At 35.8% G+C, this 16,730-nt stretch overlaps 2 protein-coding genes and 1 pseudogene across 3 annotated transcripts; 1 reads left to right on the top strand and 2 right to left on the bottom strand.

Moving 5' to 3' along the window:
- Positions 1-417: 417 nt before the first annotated feature.
- LOC141845617 (uncharacterized) lies at positions 418-2,005 on the bottom strand. Of its 2 annotated transcripts, XM_074733678.1 has the most exons (2): positions 1,384-2,005; positions 418-1,296 (listed from the first exon to the last, which is right to left on the bottom strand). In XM_074733678.1, the coding sequence occupies exons 1-2, from the start codon at positions 1,778-1,780 to the stop codon at positions 779-781; spliced, it is 915 nt and encodes a 304-aa protein (XP_074589779.1). In that variant the 5' UTR covers positions 1,781-2,005; the 3' UTR covers positions 418-778. The 2 variants fall into 2 exon arrangements, with proteins under 2 accessions (XP_074589779.1, XP_074589778.1); XM_074733677.1 differs by having other exon boundaries at positions 418-2,005.
- Positions 2,006-5,713: 3,708 nt separating this feature from the next.
- On the bottom strand, positions 5,714-11,124 carry LOC141845607 (uncharacterized). Its single transcript, XM_074733669.1, has 4 exons — positions 10,911-11,124; positions 6,260-6,349; positions 6,076-6,172; positions 5,714-5,975 (listed from the first exon to the last, which is right to left on the bottom strand). The coding sequence occupies exons 1-4, from the start codon at positions 11,095-11,097 to the stop codon at positions 5,837-5,839; spliced, it is 513 nt and encodes a 170-aa protein (XP_074589770.1). The 5' UTR covers positions 11,098-11,124; the 3' UTR covers positions 5,714-5,836.
- Positions 11,125-13,837: 2,713 nt separating this feature from the next.
- LOC141844877 (uncharacterized) lies at positions 13,838-15,796 on the top strand (annotated as a pseudogene).
- Positions 15,797-16,730: the final 934 nt, after the last annotated feature.

The raw sequence follows: 16,730 nt of genomic DNA, 5'->3' as shown, positions 1-16,730 counted from the left end.
GAAGTGTATGAAGCATCTTCAAGTTAGCATGGAGAAGAGATTTGCAAGAGTAACCTGAGAAGTAAAATGTGAATTTTCCAAGAAATGCAATCAAAAAGTCATGAAGATAAGATAAATACCTATCATTTTTCTGATCAAAATTTTCCAGCTGACAACCTTGGACACTGGTTACATAACTCAAGGCATGCATCAATATCAGTATTTTCACAAGGATCCACTAATTGTAAAATCTTATACTGTGGAAGAAAATTATGCTATGTAAACCTATGACAAGATTCCTATGTAGCAAAATTAGATCTTTCACATCTGGCAGAATGAGCACAAGGACAATTTCATAACTGATCAAGTTTGAAATTGAGAGTTAATGATATGCAAACACTCAGAGAGAGTGACACAACAGGTATTTTGAAAATCCACTACAATCAAATGTATAATACTGTGCAAAGGACGCCATTGAGACAAAGTTATTCTTGAACACAAAACTAAATAATGATATGTAAGATTTACATGATACACTATGGATCTCACTTGGTTATATATCTGAACAATTAGGGAGGCACAGAATATGAAGTATCAAGGTTGCATTGCCTCATCAAATGGCGATCTTTGGTTTATGGCAATTTTTGACATGGAAACATTCTGAAGAAGATTCTCTGATTCACCAGAAAAATTGGTGAGCATTCGTTAGCTAGTCAGAGAAAATATCTCTTTCCCTCTGTATGCATCCTCTGATGAAACTGACTCCAAGAAAAGTTATCATGTGAACCAGTTCTGCTTATCAAGTATCCAATACTTGGGCAGAAATAGTTCCTTCAAGCAACTTGACATCCTCACCCATTTCTTCTACGATAGATGATCTACAGGTAAAATAGAACACTGCACTCATCATGGAATCTACTAATACAACAAATGAATACATGAAGACCAGAAGAGGTCCCTCCCACAGTCGTGATGAACCATCCCCATAGCTCAGTGTTTTCACTCTATGCTCAAATAGCCCTTCCACAAAAGCCATCCCAATAGTCGACCCAAGGAATATGAGCAGTCCCGCCTGCGTCTGCCCCCTGATTACCTGCACCGATCTGAACAACGCTTGCAGCCCAGAGACCTCTTCCAGGACAGAGATCACGCTCGCGAGGTTGCAGACAATGATGGTGTGGGCGTAAACCATCGAGAAGATGAGCACCGTGAACAAGGCGGGGTAGACGACGATTTCGGGCGGGTAACCCATTCGAGCGAACACATTGCAGACAAGCAGGATGAGGGCAATGAAGAGCGAGATGCAAGCAGAGATGGCTGCGCAGACACAGAGGTAGGTGGAGAGGAGGCGGGGCCAGATCCGTCGCACGACCGCAAAGAATTCAGATTGGAAAGACTTCTTACCGGCGTAGCAACAGGCGACGGAGTAGGCAATGGAGGCGCGAGCGAGGAGGAGGGCGGTGGCGAGGAGCGGGAAGCAGGCGGCGGCAGAGAGAACGGATGCGGCGAGGTGGCGGCAGAGCTGGAGGAGGGAGCGGAGCGGCGGGAGGCCGCTGGCGACGGAGAGTCGAGCGAGGCGGCTGGAGAGGGCCGCGGTGGCGGCACGCGGGGCGAGGGCGCCGGAGAGGAGCGCGGCCGAGACGGGGCAAATGAGGAGCGCGAGGGCGGTCATGAAAGGGGACGGATAGGCGCGGAGGATCCGCACGGTCTCGCGCAAGATATCGAGAGCGCTCATCGGCGGCGACGCCCTCCTCCTCCTCGCCTCTCCTACCACTTCGCCGCCTCCGCCGACGGCATCCATTGCATTGCGAAGGAGATCTCCCTTCTTGCGCGTCTTCTCGCCCCCGGGCTCTTGCGTTAGCTGTGTGCGGCAACGGAGAGGTCAGACGAGGAGAAGAAAGAGAGGGAGGGAGAATGGCGTGAAGAGGCGGAAAAGGGGAATCGAGACACGAGATGCGAAGGGGACGGCACACTTTTGTTCGTCCGTCAACCGAGGCGGAGGCGGAGGAAGCGACCGTTTCGATGATCGGAGTGACGCTGATCATGAGCCGCGAGATGGACCAACCGCAATTGGTTTGGTCCGATTTAATTTTAAATTTGCTTGGCTTTTCCAATATTAGGTTTTAAATTCCATTTGGCTTCACTTGATTCAGTGTCGGTGTCACGATCTGATGTCGTAAACTGGCTGATCGGCCTGACTCAGAATTAATAATACCTGATTTGAAATTGTCTATTTAACGGTTTAAAATCGTTGATTCCCGGCTCAGAATTGACGGTATCATAATTTGAAATCGACAGTTTAACAATTTGAAATCATCAAATCGATCATTTTTTTAGTATTATTACTCATTTTTATTTTTCACTTTCATAGTGTTTGTTCTTTCTGATATTAAAATATTTTATTTTATCAGCGAAGTTGCATTATTTATATTTTTATTGATTCTCATTCAATCATGAAGTAATATTTACATTTTTTAAAAATTAAAAGATAAAGAAATTGATGTTAATTTAATATATTACCTCCGTAAATAAATGTCTACAATAACGATTAACATTAGATAAATTAGAATTTTCTTTTATGATGATGGAGAAGATAGGAAAATTTTGAGTCTGCAATGATCATCAATGTAGAATATTGAAATCTGATTCATTAGCTATTTTACTAAAATTAAAAGAAATCATAAAATAATTCATTTTTTATCTGGAACTTTGATATCATCATCGACGTTTCATTTGTTCTTTAATAAAAATTATACTTTTATAAATTTTAAATTACTATTTGTACTAATATTTTATATTTTAAATATATTAGTTTCTAATTCATATTTTAAATTATAATCTTTATAAATTTTAGATAAATTATTTCTATTATTCTATATAATATTAAGAGGATGAAGAATCTCAAATTAAAGTATCATAATATAGAATTAATATTTTGTATAAAATATCTAATTTATGTCTAGGGTATCAAGCAAATACAATTAAATAGATATCAAAAATTAATAAAAATATTTTTCCATTGTATTTTCATTGCTAATACATAAGGAAGATAAACATTCATTCGTACTATATTCATTTAAATTAAAATTATGTTATAAAAATTCACCAAAACTAAATGAGAAGTAAGATAATAAATATCAAAAAATTATTCGATTGTATTATTAAATACTTTTAAAATTTCACAAATACTACTATATATATTTCATTAGTGTGAAAATAAATATCTATTAGTATTATTAGTATTTTGAGTAAAATAATAAATATAATAATTTTTATGTTAAAATAAATTTTGTAATAATAGATATATTAAATTTCAAAACTTTTTTAAGTCTCATTTCATTAATCTTAAAAAATATAATTCATTATTTCATTAGAGTGGAATGTCACCATAAATAACAAATGACAATTTTAATTAACTTAATTTGATTTTCTAAAATATATAAATTTAAAATATAACATATACAATGAATATGAAAAAAACTACCAATAGTAGGTTGACATATAAATTTAAATTCTTCAATAGTTACAGTATTAGAACTAGCATTATCAAATGATATTGAAAATATTTTAGAGATATTATAAGCATTGTGTATGCTTTATCAAAAATTCTATAAGCTAATAAATATTTTTCAACTATTCAGGAAAGTTATCTATCCAAATGACTTATTATTCAGGAATTATCGATTCAATGACAAGTTATTGTAGCAAAAGGTGGAATCCGCTACTCCTTGTCTTAGTGGCCCCACACGATCGCCACTGTCAATTTCCATAGTCAAAATTGCCAGTGAACTGTCGACGGTTCAAAAATTAAAAAAAAAATCGTTGAACCAACAATTTGAATGATTAATTTAGGCCTTGGACCGACCTAGCCCTAGTCGAGGCCGATTCCAATTTAGACCCGTGTAATTGAGTCAACGAGTAACCAACTGACTCTGTTACGAGTGAGTACAATATAATTTAATACAATCAAAATAATATAATATAAATAGGTATATTTTATTTACATTTTTTTTGTTGACCTAGGTGTATATGGGTCTTGGATCCAACAAGTCTTAGAGGTGGGCAGTCTTTCCCCTATGCTTCATCCATCGAATAAATTTGGAAGGGCAAGTAGCTCTTGACATAGCAGCTCAACTGTCTTAGTAGTTCAAGGACTGCGAGCATAAAATTTACAGTATATAAGAATCGAACCTCGATGCATGGGTTATCCATCGTGCCTCTTACCGCTGCATTGTATCGAGGGGGTATATATTTTATATACATGTGCATTATATGAAAAATGGAAAGAATATTTATGTTTGTGATTTAAATTAGATTTTTTGATCTTTCATGTAGATTATCTTTGTATCTTGTACAAGGATTAGAAAAAGTAGTTTTACTTACCTTATACTTGCTTAATTGAGATGAAGCTATGGTGAAGGTGGGATATAGTTGGCTTTTATTTTGTTGTATTACTTGGACTAATTTTATCAAGATTTGAGTTTGATTTCAAAATTCCACATTGATCTTATAGGCCTTTCTCTACATCTAATTAATTCTTCAAGTATATGCATATCTCTATTGCAATCTCCTTCAAATGACTCTCTCCTTCTCCTTTTATTACTTGTATTAAAATAAAACAAGATTTGATTTGAATGCTATTAATATTGTATGCTTGAAAATTATTGTTAAATAAGGTACATAAATTCATACTTTTTTCACCAATCTAATACATCTAACTATTTGTCCATTCATTATGTCTTGGCTTTTGTAGCATAACTAAACTTATGTGGTAATGATAGATGATTATATATATTTATAATGGCAAGTGTTATGAATTTTTTAATTCCAAATTTTTATAATATTTAATTATACACTCTTTATTTTTTATATTTAATATTTTCACTTCTATAATACTTTTGAAAGGGATATTTCAAATATCAAATTATAGATGAGATATTATTTTGATATTTTTTTTAAAAAAAATATATGACTACACAAAGCTAATTGTATTTTTAATTTGTGCAACATTTTCATTAATTACTCTAAATCTATCTTGCATATAAAGGTTCAAGATACGACAAACATTGAAAAAAAAAAACTACCTAGCAATATTATATCAAAATTTCCTTTTAAACCATGTATCCTAAATCATTATTTGACACGTTATTAAAAGTTGTCAATTTTGTTTTCAATTATAACATGAAAATTAACAATATAAAAATACTAATTATTATTTTTAGATAGACTAATTATTATCTATCCAATATTTAGTGCATTATATATATATACATTATATTCCTTGATTCATTTCTTGAGTAGCAAAATGAAACCCTCAAAGCATAATTGAGTTGGCTAAAATAGAATAAATTTATTGAAATAGACAAAAGTTAAATTTCAATGAATTTTTGCTGAAATAATACCTTCTTCTGTCATGGTCAACTGCAACTTTTCAATTTACCTCTTTATATATGATCGTAAAGCCGACTGTGTAGGACCATTAGGGTGGCGAACAACTATCCTAGTGTCATTTGATTTTATATGATGAGTAAAAAGGGCAATTCTACTGGATGATTTTCAAATAAAAATCTTCTAACTCTTCTGCTAAGTCCTTCCTTCACCATCTTTAGAGATGTATTATCAATTACATAAATGAATTTCAATCCCCATGAACGAATGAATTTTATTTTTTTTTTTTTACTTTAACAAATTGAAACCTTGTGACAATGTTTTTCACTTCATTGTAAACTTTCCATTGAGAGGAAATCGAATCTAATATTTCACTTAAAATATATGACAAATGATCATCAATTCAAGGAGGGAGAACTCACCAAAAAAATTTTGCTAATTTTCAAAGATGTAGATAGGTGATTGCTACTTAGTCTCCCCCAGCCCTCTTTTTCAACATCGAAACAAACTCGTCCCTTTCTTCTTCTGTCATTCCTTGTGTAGAGCAATCTCCAACACCCCATTCCGCACCTCGCAGGCAATATTTATCTTGAGTTTTTCTTTGGTTCCTGCAAACATCCCCACACTTGTCGAAATCAATGAACTTGAACTTGCTACAATTTTCACTGAATGAGAAGTTCAGTTACAACTTGCAAAATGGCATGCTACCTTTCCTTGTTCAGTTTGGACTTCTCTAAAAGCTCTTTAAGCACAGAAGATGACCTGAATCTTGCATCATTCTCGGCATACTTCTTTTGATTCTCATCTTCAAATTCCAAAGAACATACGACGAGTGACGGTAAAGACAAAGGATAGAAGAGTACATGCTATATAGAAGACAAAAGAACCAAACCATTCCACTGCTTAAGGAAATCAATCTGAGGTAGCTGAGGTCCGGGCACTGACTCCAAGCCTGAGAAACCTGATAGAATTCCAGCATTCACTGCAATACACAAATGTTAACATAATTCCCATATACAAGAACCATTTGCATGCTATTTCAACCTAAATAGATGGAATATAGATGGATTAGGTTCTTAAGACTTGATTATTTGGCAAAATATACATATCAGAGACTCAGTCAATCCACACATTCATCAAGCTGGTGCTAACAAGTACAATTAGTCAACTTAATTTGATCCAGGGACAAGTTCTACAAGGCAAAAGTTCCAAAAGCCTAGTGAGTGGCATTGGGGCTAATTTTGTATTTTTACCTGCAGGATCAGCAATGCCATAGGGATAGGATGGAATAGATTGAAGCGACACAAAGAATGAGTTAGAGAAGAGGGTACCTAAAAGTACCCTTTACCTTTAGTCTCCCATTTCAATTGATGGTTTCCTATCCTCCTCTCTCCCATTTGATAGCCTTGCTTTTTAACCCCTTGAAAGGTTTTCAAGAGTCATGTGGGCTCTCGGGGGTAGACTCACTAATGAACTTACATAATTATAATCACATTTAATTATCTTGATTCTTGAATTAAGCACTTGGGATTAATTCCAAAGTTAATATTTTATTTATTTTTGTTCCTGATTTCATTCTTATCGTTGTTGTTGTTATTATTATTAATATAATCATTATTATGTATTTCTTTTATAAGGAACAAGCATTAACTATGTATTGATTATCTGTTTTTATCTGAGTGATGGATGATCAGTGGTCAAGATACACACTGAGAATAAGCCACGGAACAGACGGACTGAACATGTTTATTCAGTTGGACAGGGTTGATCATCACAATCTATACCTATCAGAATTTATCCCAATCCAACTTTGTGAAGTCAAATCTTATCTTTTAAATTTGACTCGGTTTCAGTGACTAATCCATTTAAGAAGGGTTTGACCACTTGCTTTAAATATTGAAAAGATTTTTTTGGCTCTCTCTTGATCAACTTGTTTAGAGGTTTTGCGAATTAAATTAGTGTGTCTAACTATTTGCTTCTGGCAAAGACATCATAACTGGTTTCATTTAGGGTATAGATTTGGATTATCTTATGGGAAAGGCTAATGTCCTGCATTAGGATACAAATTATTTGCCAGGTTCATTCACTTTCAACCTTTCTCTTTTGATTTATTGTTATTGTAATTTACTGCTTTCTAGGACAAAATACTTATTTATTTTTAATGCAACAGAACTAACAAAATGAGCTTATTATCACAATGTCAAATAAGGCCAGTTCTCAGTAACAGTGGAGAAAGAATCCATAGATTAAAATGAGATCTACAAACAATTTAAGTAAATAATTTTTAGGAAGTGTTAAATAGAATGGACACATATATCTGAGTCTTGTATTTTACCTACTCTAGTTCCCTAGGCTTTAGATTAGTTAATTATTCTTAAAATCTGCGTAAACAAGGGTTATATTCCATGTTTTAACTGTGTATCGGAGCCTATCCAACTCCGTTCTTCCCCCCTCCTCTCGCTGCACAACCTGCTCACCTCTTCTCCCTTATTCTTCTCCATCATGCTCTTCGCCTCCTTATTACATTCCTCCCTTTCCTTCTTGCACCAAGGAACACCACTCCATCCTATTTCCAGCTTCTCTTGAGCATCCTGGACACACATGACTACTATTCTTGTCTTCTCCCGATCAACTTCAAAGCATGATTCCTTTTCAAATCTTGCACACTCAATCTCTTGAGCACAACTTGATTCCTTCTGCTCTCTCGTAGACTCCTCTCAAGTGCATAGATCAACTCCTCATATGATCGTGCACAGCCAATATCATATGGATGTGATTGCACTACCCACTCTCCTCCCTCCATGCTGTTGTTCTTGGGAAGATTGAATCCTCACGGCCAACCAACTATCTGAGTCAATTGCTCCATTCTCATGCAAGTCAAGCCACTCCTGTCCAGTCTCATGTGGACCGAGCTGATTCCCCTCCCTCTATTCTTGACTGAGGCCCTCCCTCTCCTTGCATTCTCGTGTGGACTGAATCTCTGCTATACAACCCACCCCACCAAGCTAGAACCCAAAAGATTGAGTCTCCTCTATTGATAAACCAAACCCTCTTCTTTCTTCCAAAATCAGTTTTTTATTTCCCTTTTTCCTATTTTTTATTTTCTATTATATAAAACTCAATCCCGATATCATTTCTACTATCGTGTTTGTCTAGCATTTGTAAATCCATTTGTTCTCACTGTCTTCTTATCCAAATGGCTCTTCTATCAACAATCCTAAACCCAATAGCGCCATCAGAACATACATTAAATTCCATATCTCACATCTCCACCTCTAGATGACAAAGAATCATCCTTCTTAGAGTGACAGATTTTAGACATTACTATTTTTACATTAGTTCTCAATAGTATGGAACCAAAATAGAGCATCATCGGTCGACAATGTTTCTCTCTACTTTTAAAGAAGTACAAGATGTGCTTTAGTAGATGCCCTCAAAATGTAACCTGACTATATACCATCCTATTCTTACAAATCCCAAAATTTTGAAGCACCAATATCAATATTTTTAGGTAGCAAAATTATTGTCCCACCTAGAGGATTCTTAATCTCATCAACTCATAATTATTTTACCATTGATAATAACCTCACTCCAAGTTAGTGGACCATACCCACATTGCTCTACTCCTGAGATTAGCATACCGGTTACCTGTTCAAAGACCTCGGGCTAAAAGGTCAACCTCTCGGATCGAGTCGGCACATTGGCACCTCTAAGGGTTGACCTCTTAGGCAGGTGAGTCCTACAAGTAAACGTCATCGGCTATAAGGAGGCTCAATTCTCTGAGCTCTCCTCTCTAAGCTCAAATAGAGTTTTGCAGTATAATTGCACCCATTAAGCTCTAGGTGCTAAGGATAAAAATAAATAAAATATATTTATGTAAATCTTATTTATCATTGCACCGGTTAGTAAAAGGTAATCTAGTCATACTATAGGTGAATTTCTTTAACTTTGCATTTAAGATAACCAAGCTCCAAGTCCTTACTAGCAGCACACTATATTATTATTATTATTAATTATTAGTATTTAAATAAGATCTCTAATAAATCAAATTTTCCACTAATATTTCTCTATCAGTAATGTTTATAAAATTAAGAAATATTATAGAGCATTTTTTTCCTAATTTTTTTTTCTAAAGCATAATATTTATAAATCTTCATAAATATTATTTTATTGATATTCTCATGATGCATGATGCTTCTTATTATGTGCATTTTTATAATTCGATGTCCCTATTTGGTTAGTCCTTTTTTATTAAGAGAAAAACACTTTTACGCTTTTGCAAATATGAATTCTATTACATTACTGTTTTTATTATGTTTAATGAGTATTGTTTTATGATTAGATATCTACTGCTATTAATGATTGGCAAGAATACTTTTAGTTGAAACTCTAGTTGAAAATAATAGTATTATTTTTATTTATTCAAATATAAGTAATTGATATTTATATTTATTTTCAACTAATTAACTGGTACCAACACATGCAGCGCAAACATTTAATTATTCTAAAAATGTTCGTACTAGCTAAATATTGTCCAATGTAAACTCAGTGCAAATAGTTAAAGTAAGATCTTGCCCAAATTTAGTTTGCTTTAATTCAATTAGAATGAAAACACGAAATATTTTGCCTAAAATGATAAGTCAAAACATTAGCTGTGTTTTTTATGTCCTATATCTTGTTGATAAATATTCACTCAGTTAAGTATTGTCCTAGCAAACTTATAAGGTTGATTATTTCAAGATATTTCATCTGTTGCTCATCTCAATTCAGTCTGAATTTGTTTGTTGATAGTAAAACAAAGTTGGTAAATATTTCAAATGAATGTCAAAAATCCTTCTTATTGTACGGTAACCTTTATGAAGAAGTTTATATGAAGTAACTTTGAAGTTATGTTACTCAAGGGAGACTAAAAATATGCAAATTTTAAAAGTATATTTATGATCTCAAACAAAGTTCTTGAATTTGAATTTGGTTCGAAAAGTTCTCTCACTAAGCTACTCAAGTCAGGATGTTGTAGCAAAAAAGACCATTTAACCTTTGTCTGGCAGATCAATAGTGGTATTCCAATTCAACAGTTTATGTTCAGAAAAACAAGAACTAGTCAGGAAACTAACCCGTAGATCAGGTAGGCAAAATCTTAAATAAACTGTCAGAAAAATCAACCAAAATTCTAAATATTAAGACAGAAGGTGGATAACGGAATAGAAAAAGGTTGCGAACCTCCATTCGACTAAAAACTACCCAAATTGTGAGAAGAAACTATTGAGCAAAATGGATGAGCCATTTTATCGAACTATTCCACGGCACTGAAGAATATATGGAATGTTCACTTTAACTCGGTCGAGGAAGTAACTCAGGCAGGTAGCAATGAACTCACCGTGGTTCGAAGGCAAACTACAAATTTCTTGACTAATCTTAGAAATGAAAACTCGAAAGGAATCGCTTTTGGGGGGAAAGCGACTATAATCTGTGTAGATTCAGAATAACAACGCAGATGAAAAAAAAAAATCAAAGATGGGTTGTTATTTATAAGCTGTTTGTACCTGGACTGGTCCATAAGAGAATAGAAACGGAGGCGGCTAAAGGAATAGCTGAGGAGGGTGTGAGCGGAGGACGGCGAGACGCGGCCTTGGTAGCAGTACAACTAATCGACCTTCGTGGGGGAGTGGAGGCGGCGGCATGGGAGGAGGAGGAGGGACGAGAGCAGAAATGGGCAGAAACTGAGAGCATGATGATGCCTCCTCTCTCTCTCTCTCTCTCTCTGCTGAGTGCCGATGATGTGTTTTGGCTATAGACATAGTGGATCTATCGGTGCCACCGTTACAAGATTGCCTAAACTAAGTGGCCAATGCAATTTGCAAAGAAAAATAGGTAAATGGAAAGGACAAAAATCAAAATGATATTTTTTTAAATCATCAAAAAGCTATTCATATTATTTTTTTATTAAAAAAATATTTTATCTTACTGTTCAGTTATAATTCATCGATTATCATCAAATATTATCAAATATTATTATCTCTTATCTAAATTATAAATAAATAAAATACATTATAACAGTTACAATTTCGTAACTACAATAACAATTGTAATAATTATAATTTCATAATTATTATAATATGAATGGTAAAAATTCATATTGTAATAATTATGATTTCATAATTATTATAATGTAAATAGAATAAGTATGCATTATAACAATTACAAAATCATAATTGTTATTATAGCAGTTACGATTTTGTAATTATTGTAAGACCATCTCCAACTCACATCATCAAATTTAGTGTCATTTTCATACTAAAATGGTACAATTTTAACACCAAACATTATTTTAGCTCCAACCCACTCACATCATTTCACACCAAAAAGGAATATTTCTTAGAATATTCTATTTATTCTTATTTATTTATTCATAATTTAATTATCGACATATATTTTAATTTAATAATTAATTTATGATAATTATTATATTTAAAATTAATATTTCATTTATATTTTATAAGTTAATTTTTCATATTTATAATTATTATAATTTTTATTTTTAATATTTATTACATAATTATTTAAACATAAATATATTTTAAAAATATTATAAAATCACACACAATTTGAATAAAATATATTACTAATATAAAATAGACAATGACAGTTAATTAAAAATATAATATTATGAGAATTTAACATTCAAAATTATTATACTGTTCCCATACACTATAAAAAAATAGGTTTTTAAGAATAAATTTTTGCGATGAATTATTTTCGTCACAAAATTATAACAGATTTTGTGACGAAACTGTCTTTCATAGTAAATTTACAATGAAATTAACGATGAATAATAATTTATTGCACATTTAGCAACATATTAATTTCGTCGCTAATTTCATTGCAAAAAAAAATTATTGCAAAATTCATCACAAAATGGCAACAAAAATCTTGTTCATCGCCAATTTACGATGAAAAATTTATTCGTCATCAAATGGTCTTCAAATCACCATATGGTCTTCAAATTTGGCAACGAATTTGGCGGTGAAAATCTTCCATTGCCAAATTTTACCATTAAACCCTAGATCTGAAAAAACACAGTTCCCTCTCACGTTTTTCCTTCTCTTTTCTCGTTGTTGCCCTAGCTTCTTCTCGCCTGCGCCTCCAACCGTGATTTTGCCGGCCGGATCTTTCCTCCTCGCGTGTGGTAAGCTTTCCTTTCCTCCTTCTTCCTTCCTTGCGTGGTGGGTTTATTTTCGCCGCCAAACCGCTGCAGGGGCTAGTCACGGCCACTGGCTGACCGCTGGCATCTGCGGGTCGCGGCCGCTGGCTGCGCGGCCGATGTTGGCCGTTGTTGGCAGCTACTAGCGGTTGTTAGCTGTGTAGCCGCTGGCCACGCGCAACCGGCGCTGGTCGCTGGCTGCGTCAGCTGGTGGCTGCTAGCCGGTGGTGCAACTGATCACCTCCGATTCAGTTGTGATAGGATTAAGTGTTGTAACCGGTTACAAATTGTAAAATGTTGCGAGTTATTGTTGAAATGGTATGAACATATATGTATGGAAAATGGAAATTGTTTAGTTGATGTGGGATGTGTAATAAACTTTCTTACCTACTGTTGATGTTGTGCTTGTATGGTAATGTAGTGTTGGTGTAGTCTTAAACTCGAGTTGAACATGCTTAAGTTGTGTTGTATAGATATTGCATAGGTTGTGTGATGTTATAAGGCTGTGCATATTGTATGAATAACATTTTGTATGTTGTATGACTTGGAATTAAATTTGTAGGTTGTATGTTTTGTATCTATTGTTGTATATATGTTGTAAGTATGTTGTTGTATGATACATGATGTGGATTTAATGTTGATTACTTTTTTAGTGTTGTTTGTACAGGTTTACAATTTGCGTGGACGAAAGTAATTAGAGAGATACTCGTTGTTTATCGGCTTGAGGTATATTTAAAAGTATAGTTATTTTAGAAATTTGAATAGTTTTTAGTTATAATTGTATTTAGTTTAATGTTAATATTTATTATTATAATTTAGTTTGAATTAATTAGACTAAATGATAAACCCTAAAACCCTAAAATCATAAATCGTAAATCCTAAAACCCTAAAATCATAAACCGTAAACCCTAAACCCCTTTAATCCTAAACCTAAACCCTAAACCCCTTTAACCCTAAACTCCTAAAAACGTAAACCCTAAACCCTTAAACCATAAACCATAAACTCCTAAAAAACTAAATCCTAAACTCCTAAGCCCTAAACCCTAAATCGTAAACCCTAAACCACTAAACCCTAAACCTAAACCCTAAACCCTAAACCCTAAATCCTTAACCCTAAACCCTAAACCCTAAACCCAAAACAAACCAAACCAAAACACCGCCTCCTCTCTCTCGCGCGCGACAGACATTTTTTGGGCGATTCTTCACGGGGCGTTGGCCACCGATCGCGCTCCGCCCGCGGCGCTCGCCGCTGGCGGCCCTGTTCCCCCGATGCCAGATTTCTTGCACTTCCCTCCCCTCTCAATGGATGCTCCGACGATGCAGGGGGCTCCTCGCGCCGCGACTGATGCAGATCAGGCTCGCCCCGCTTCCTACGCGGAGACGCTTCATCCCACCTCGCCCCGAGCCTCCAAAAAAACCCTAGAAGATGTGGGTGACGACTTCAAGTTTGCCACAATCTACAATGGCAAGCCGCAGGATTTCTAGCACTGAAGAGGAGGTTGCGGATATGGCTGAACCGTTCCATTTTGCTTTGATTGGCAAGTTCTCTGGTATGAGGCTGAAACAACAGATTGTTCTTCAAGCATTTAGAAATTTGGGACTGTCTAATTTCTACAATATCAGATTTCTTCGTTCGGATTACATTTTCATGCATCTAACAACAAGCGAAAACATGGCCAGAATCTGGACCTGGGGAATTTGGTACATTGGGGGAGTTCCTCTTCGGATCTTCAAGTGCCCTCCTAATTTTTCTTACACGGCAGGATCTTCAGTTGTCCCTATGTGGATTCAACTTCCAGATTTACCAATTCATATGTTCAACAAGAGGGGGTTGTTTTCGGCGGCTAAGATCGTGGGAAACCCTATAAAGCTTGATGAAGCTACGGCGGATTGTTCAAGGTTAACCATGACTTGGGTATGTGTGGAAATAGACCTCTTAAAGCCGAAGGTAGAAGAATTCTGAATTGGTATTAGTGAGGAGAAAAGATTGCAAAAAGTGATATATGAGAGGGTACCGAATTACTGTATGAAATACCTTCATTTAGGTCACTCGGAGGAGGAATGCTATGCTAATGGGAATAGACCAAAACCCCAATGGAAAGCTGGGAAGGATGATGCTGCTAAAGATGGAGAAGACCTACGAGTCATTTTAAATCAGAGATATGCTGCAGGAAAATACAAGGAGATTGCTAATGATCCCTTAGATGCAAGGGATGAGCCGTTGAAGAAGAATGGAGGAGATAAGCAGGCATGGATTGCAAAGAAGGGAAATTCCAATGCGTAAGTATATGAGAAAGCACAAGGACAAAATGCAGGGAACAGTTTTCAGATTTTAAATACTTTGGAGGATGAAAATCAAGTGGAAATAGAGGGGATTGTTGGTGTGCACTACAACAAATTTGACTTTCCGCAGCACGTTATTAACAGCGCATAATTATAATGTGCTGTTAATAATAGTTTTTACGGCGCACCTAATAAGTGCGCTGCGGATAATATGTTATATTTTAAAATTAACAGCGCACAAATAACAATGCATTGTGAATACTATTTTTTACAGCGTACAAAAATTATACGATGTTAAAAGGAATTAAAAAAATATCATTAATAGCGCGCGCAGATATACGCTGTTAAAAAAAATTATTAAAAAAGATTAATTGATAATTTTTTTTCTCGCGAACCCCCTCTCTCTCTTTTACGCTAGGTTTTCCTGCCGCCCTCTGTTACGCGAGTTCCCCCGACCGCGCTCGCTCGCACTCGCCTGGCCGCCCTCCTGGCCGCCCTCTCCGCCTGCGAGGTTTCCCTTCCGCTCCTCTCCGCCTGCGAGGTTACCCCGACCGCGCTCGCCTGGCCGCCCTCTCCGCCCGTGAGGTTTCCCTTCCGCTCCTCTCCGCCCGCGAGGTTCCCCGACCGCGCTCGCCTGGCCGCCCTCTCCACCCGCGAGGTTTCCCTTCCACTCCTCTCCGCCCGCGAGGTTCCCCCGACCGCGCTTGCCTGGCCGCCCTCTCAGTTCCTCTCCACACCCTCTTTGTTCGTCTGCGCTCCTCTCCGCCCGCGAGGTAACATACATGAATGCTAAAAAGGAAAAGAAAGTTTAAAGCAGAGAAAATCTAGTTTGATGATAAGGACTAAGACTCTTATGACTTGAATATCTGGTTTACCTCAGGTGAAAATGTTGAAACCTGTATAGTTAAGTTTGTGGCAACTAGTGAATCTAATGAACTGCCCTGAACAGGTCCAACAGTGACTTTGATACTCTGTATCCAAGCAAGAACAATAATTACTTTAGTAACTAGAATGGGAGTATACAAGATCTTTTGGTTCATTCTAATGCAAAAAGAAATCTGAATATATAAGAATTTCAAGAACCAACAAGTAAATTTGGAGCTAGAAAGCCATAAAAAAAGGAATGTAGGTGCACCTGAATATGCTAGGGTATTGATAATTCTTTCTATTCATCTCCTTGCCTTTGGTATTCTGGTGCTGCTTTAAGGGTTAATCTTGACAACTGTTTTACTTTCATCTTCATTTCTCTGTATTTACTTTATTTTGAATTTTATTTCCTTCAATTTTATGTCAGTTACATATGTTAAACAAATAATAGATCCTTTATGAGCATTATGTGTCAATGTAATTTTGCATTTCTGTAAATGAATTATAAGGTACCAAAATATAAGCCGGAGTTTCAGTCCTAGTAAACCGATTAGCTTTTTGGTGCCTTCTTGGGCACTGTGCGGAAAATGGTTATTTAGTTACTCCAATAAGAGCAAAGGGAAAGAGTAAGAGTAGGAGGAAACTTATTTGGAGGAGATATGCTGGTGTTGGAGAAAATTTCTTGCAAATCATGACATGCTATGGTATCTCCCTAATGAGCAGGCGATATAGGAAGCTTAACTGGTCTTGGATCTCAATAGAGGAATAATCTGTTAGCAGATGCTATTTTTTAGTCCTTGCAGTTAGTGGAAGGTTTCAGTGAAGGATGGCAATTTGGAGCTTACATGAAGGATGAGGGTTTCAAAGCTTCTCACAACAAAGGATGACAACTTTTGGAGCTTCTCAGAAGAAGGGAGAAAGCACGTGACTTTTCCACTCGTCTGCTCATGTACTTTGGTGTTGGAGCTTCTTAGTGCTAGTCAGCAGGTGGGCCAGGTGGAGTGAAATTTTT

This window comes from Curcuma longa, chromosome 14, assembly GCF_044706935.1.
Source record: "Curcuma longa cultivar G26 ecotype Majalengka, Jawa Barat chromosome 14, ITB_CL_G26_1.1, whole genome shotgun sequence".
Lineage (NCBI taxonomy): Eukaryota > Viridiplantae > Streptophyta > Magnoliopsida > Zingiberales > Zingiberaceae > Curcuma > Curcuma longa.
This window is presented reverse-complemented; position numbering and strand designations above follow the sequence as displayed.

What these genes read in the sequence shown, in the direction of transcription:
- LOC141845617 (XM_074733677.1), bottom strand. Translation starts at nt 1,780, where the DNA reads ATGGATGCCGTCGGCGGAGGCGGCGAAGTGGTAGGAGAGGCGAGGAGG.
- LOC141845607 (XM_074733669.1), bottom strand. Translation starts at nt 11,097, where the DNA reads ATGCTCTCAGTTTCTGCCCATTTCTGCTCTCGTCCCTCCTCCTCCTCC. An exon ending in TCTCTTATGGACCAGTCCAG is followed by an intron (nt 6,350 to 10,910) that starts GTACAAACAGCT and finishes TGTGTATTGCAG; the next exon opens with TGAATGCTGGAATTCTATCA. An exon ending in TCCAAACTGAACAAGGAAAG is followed by an intron (nt 5,976 to 6,075) that starts GTAGCATGCCAT and finishes GGATGTTTGCAG; the next exon opens with GAACCAAAGAAAAACTCAAG.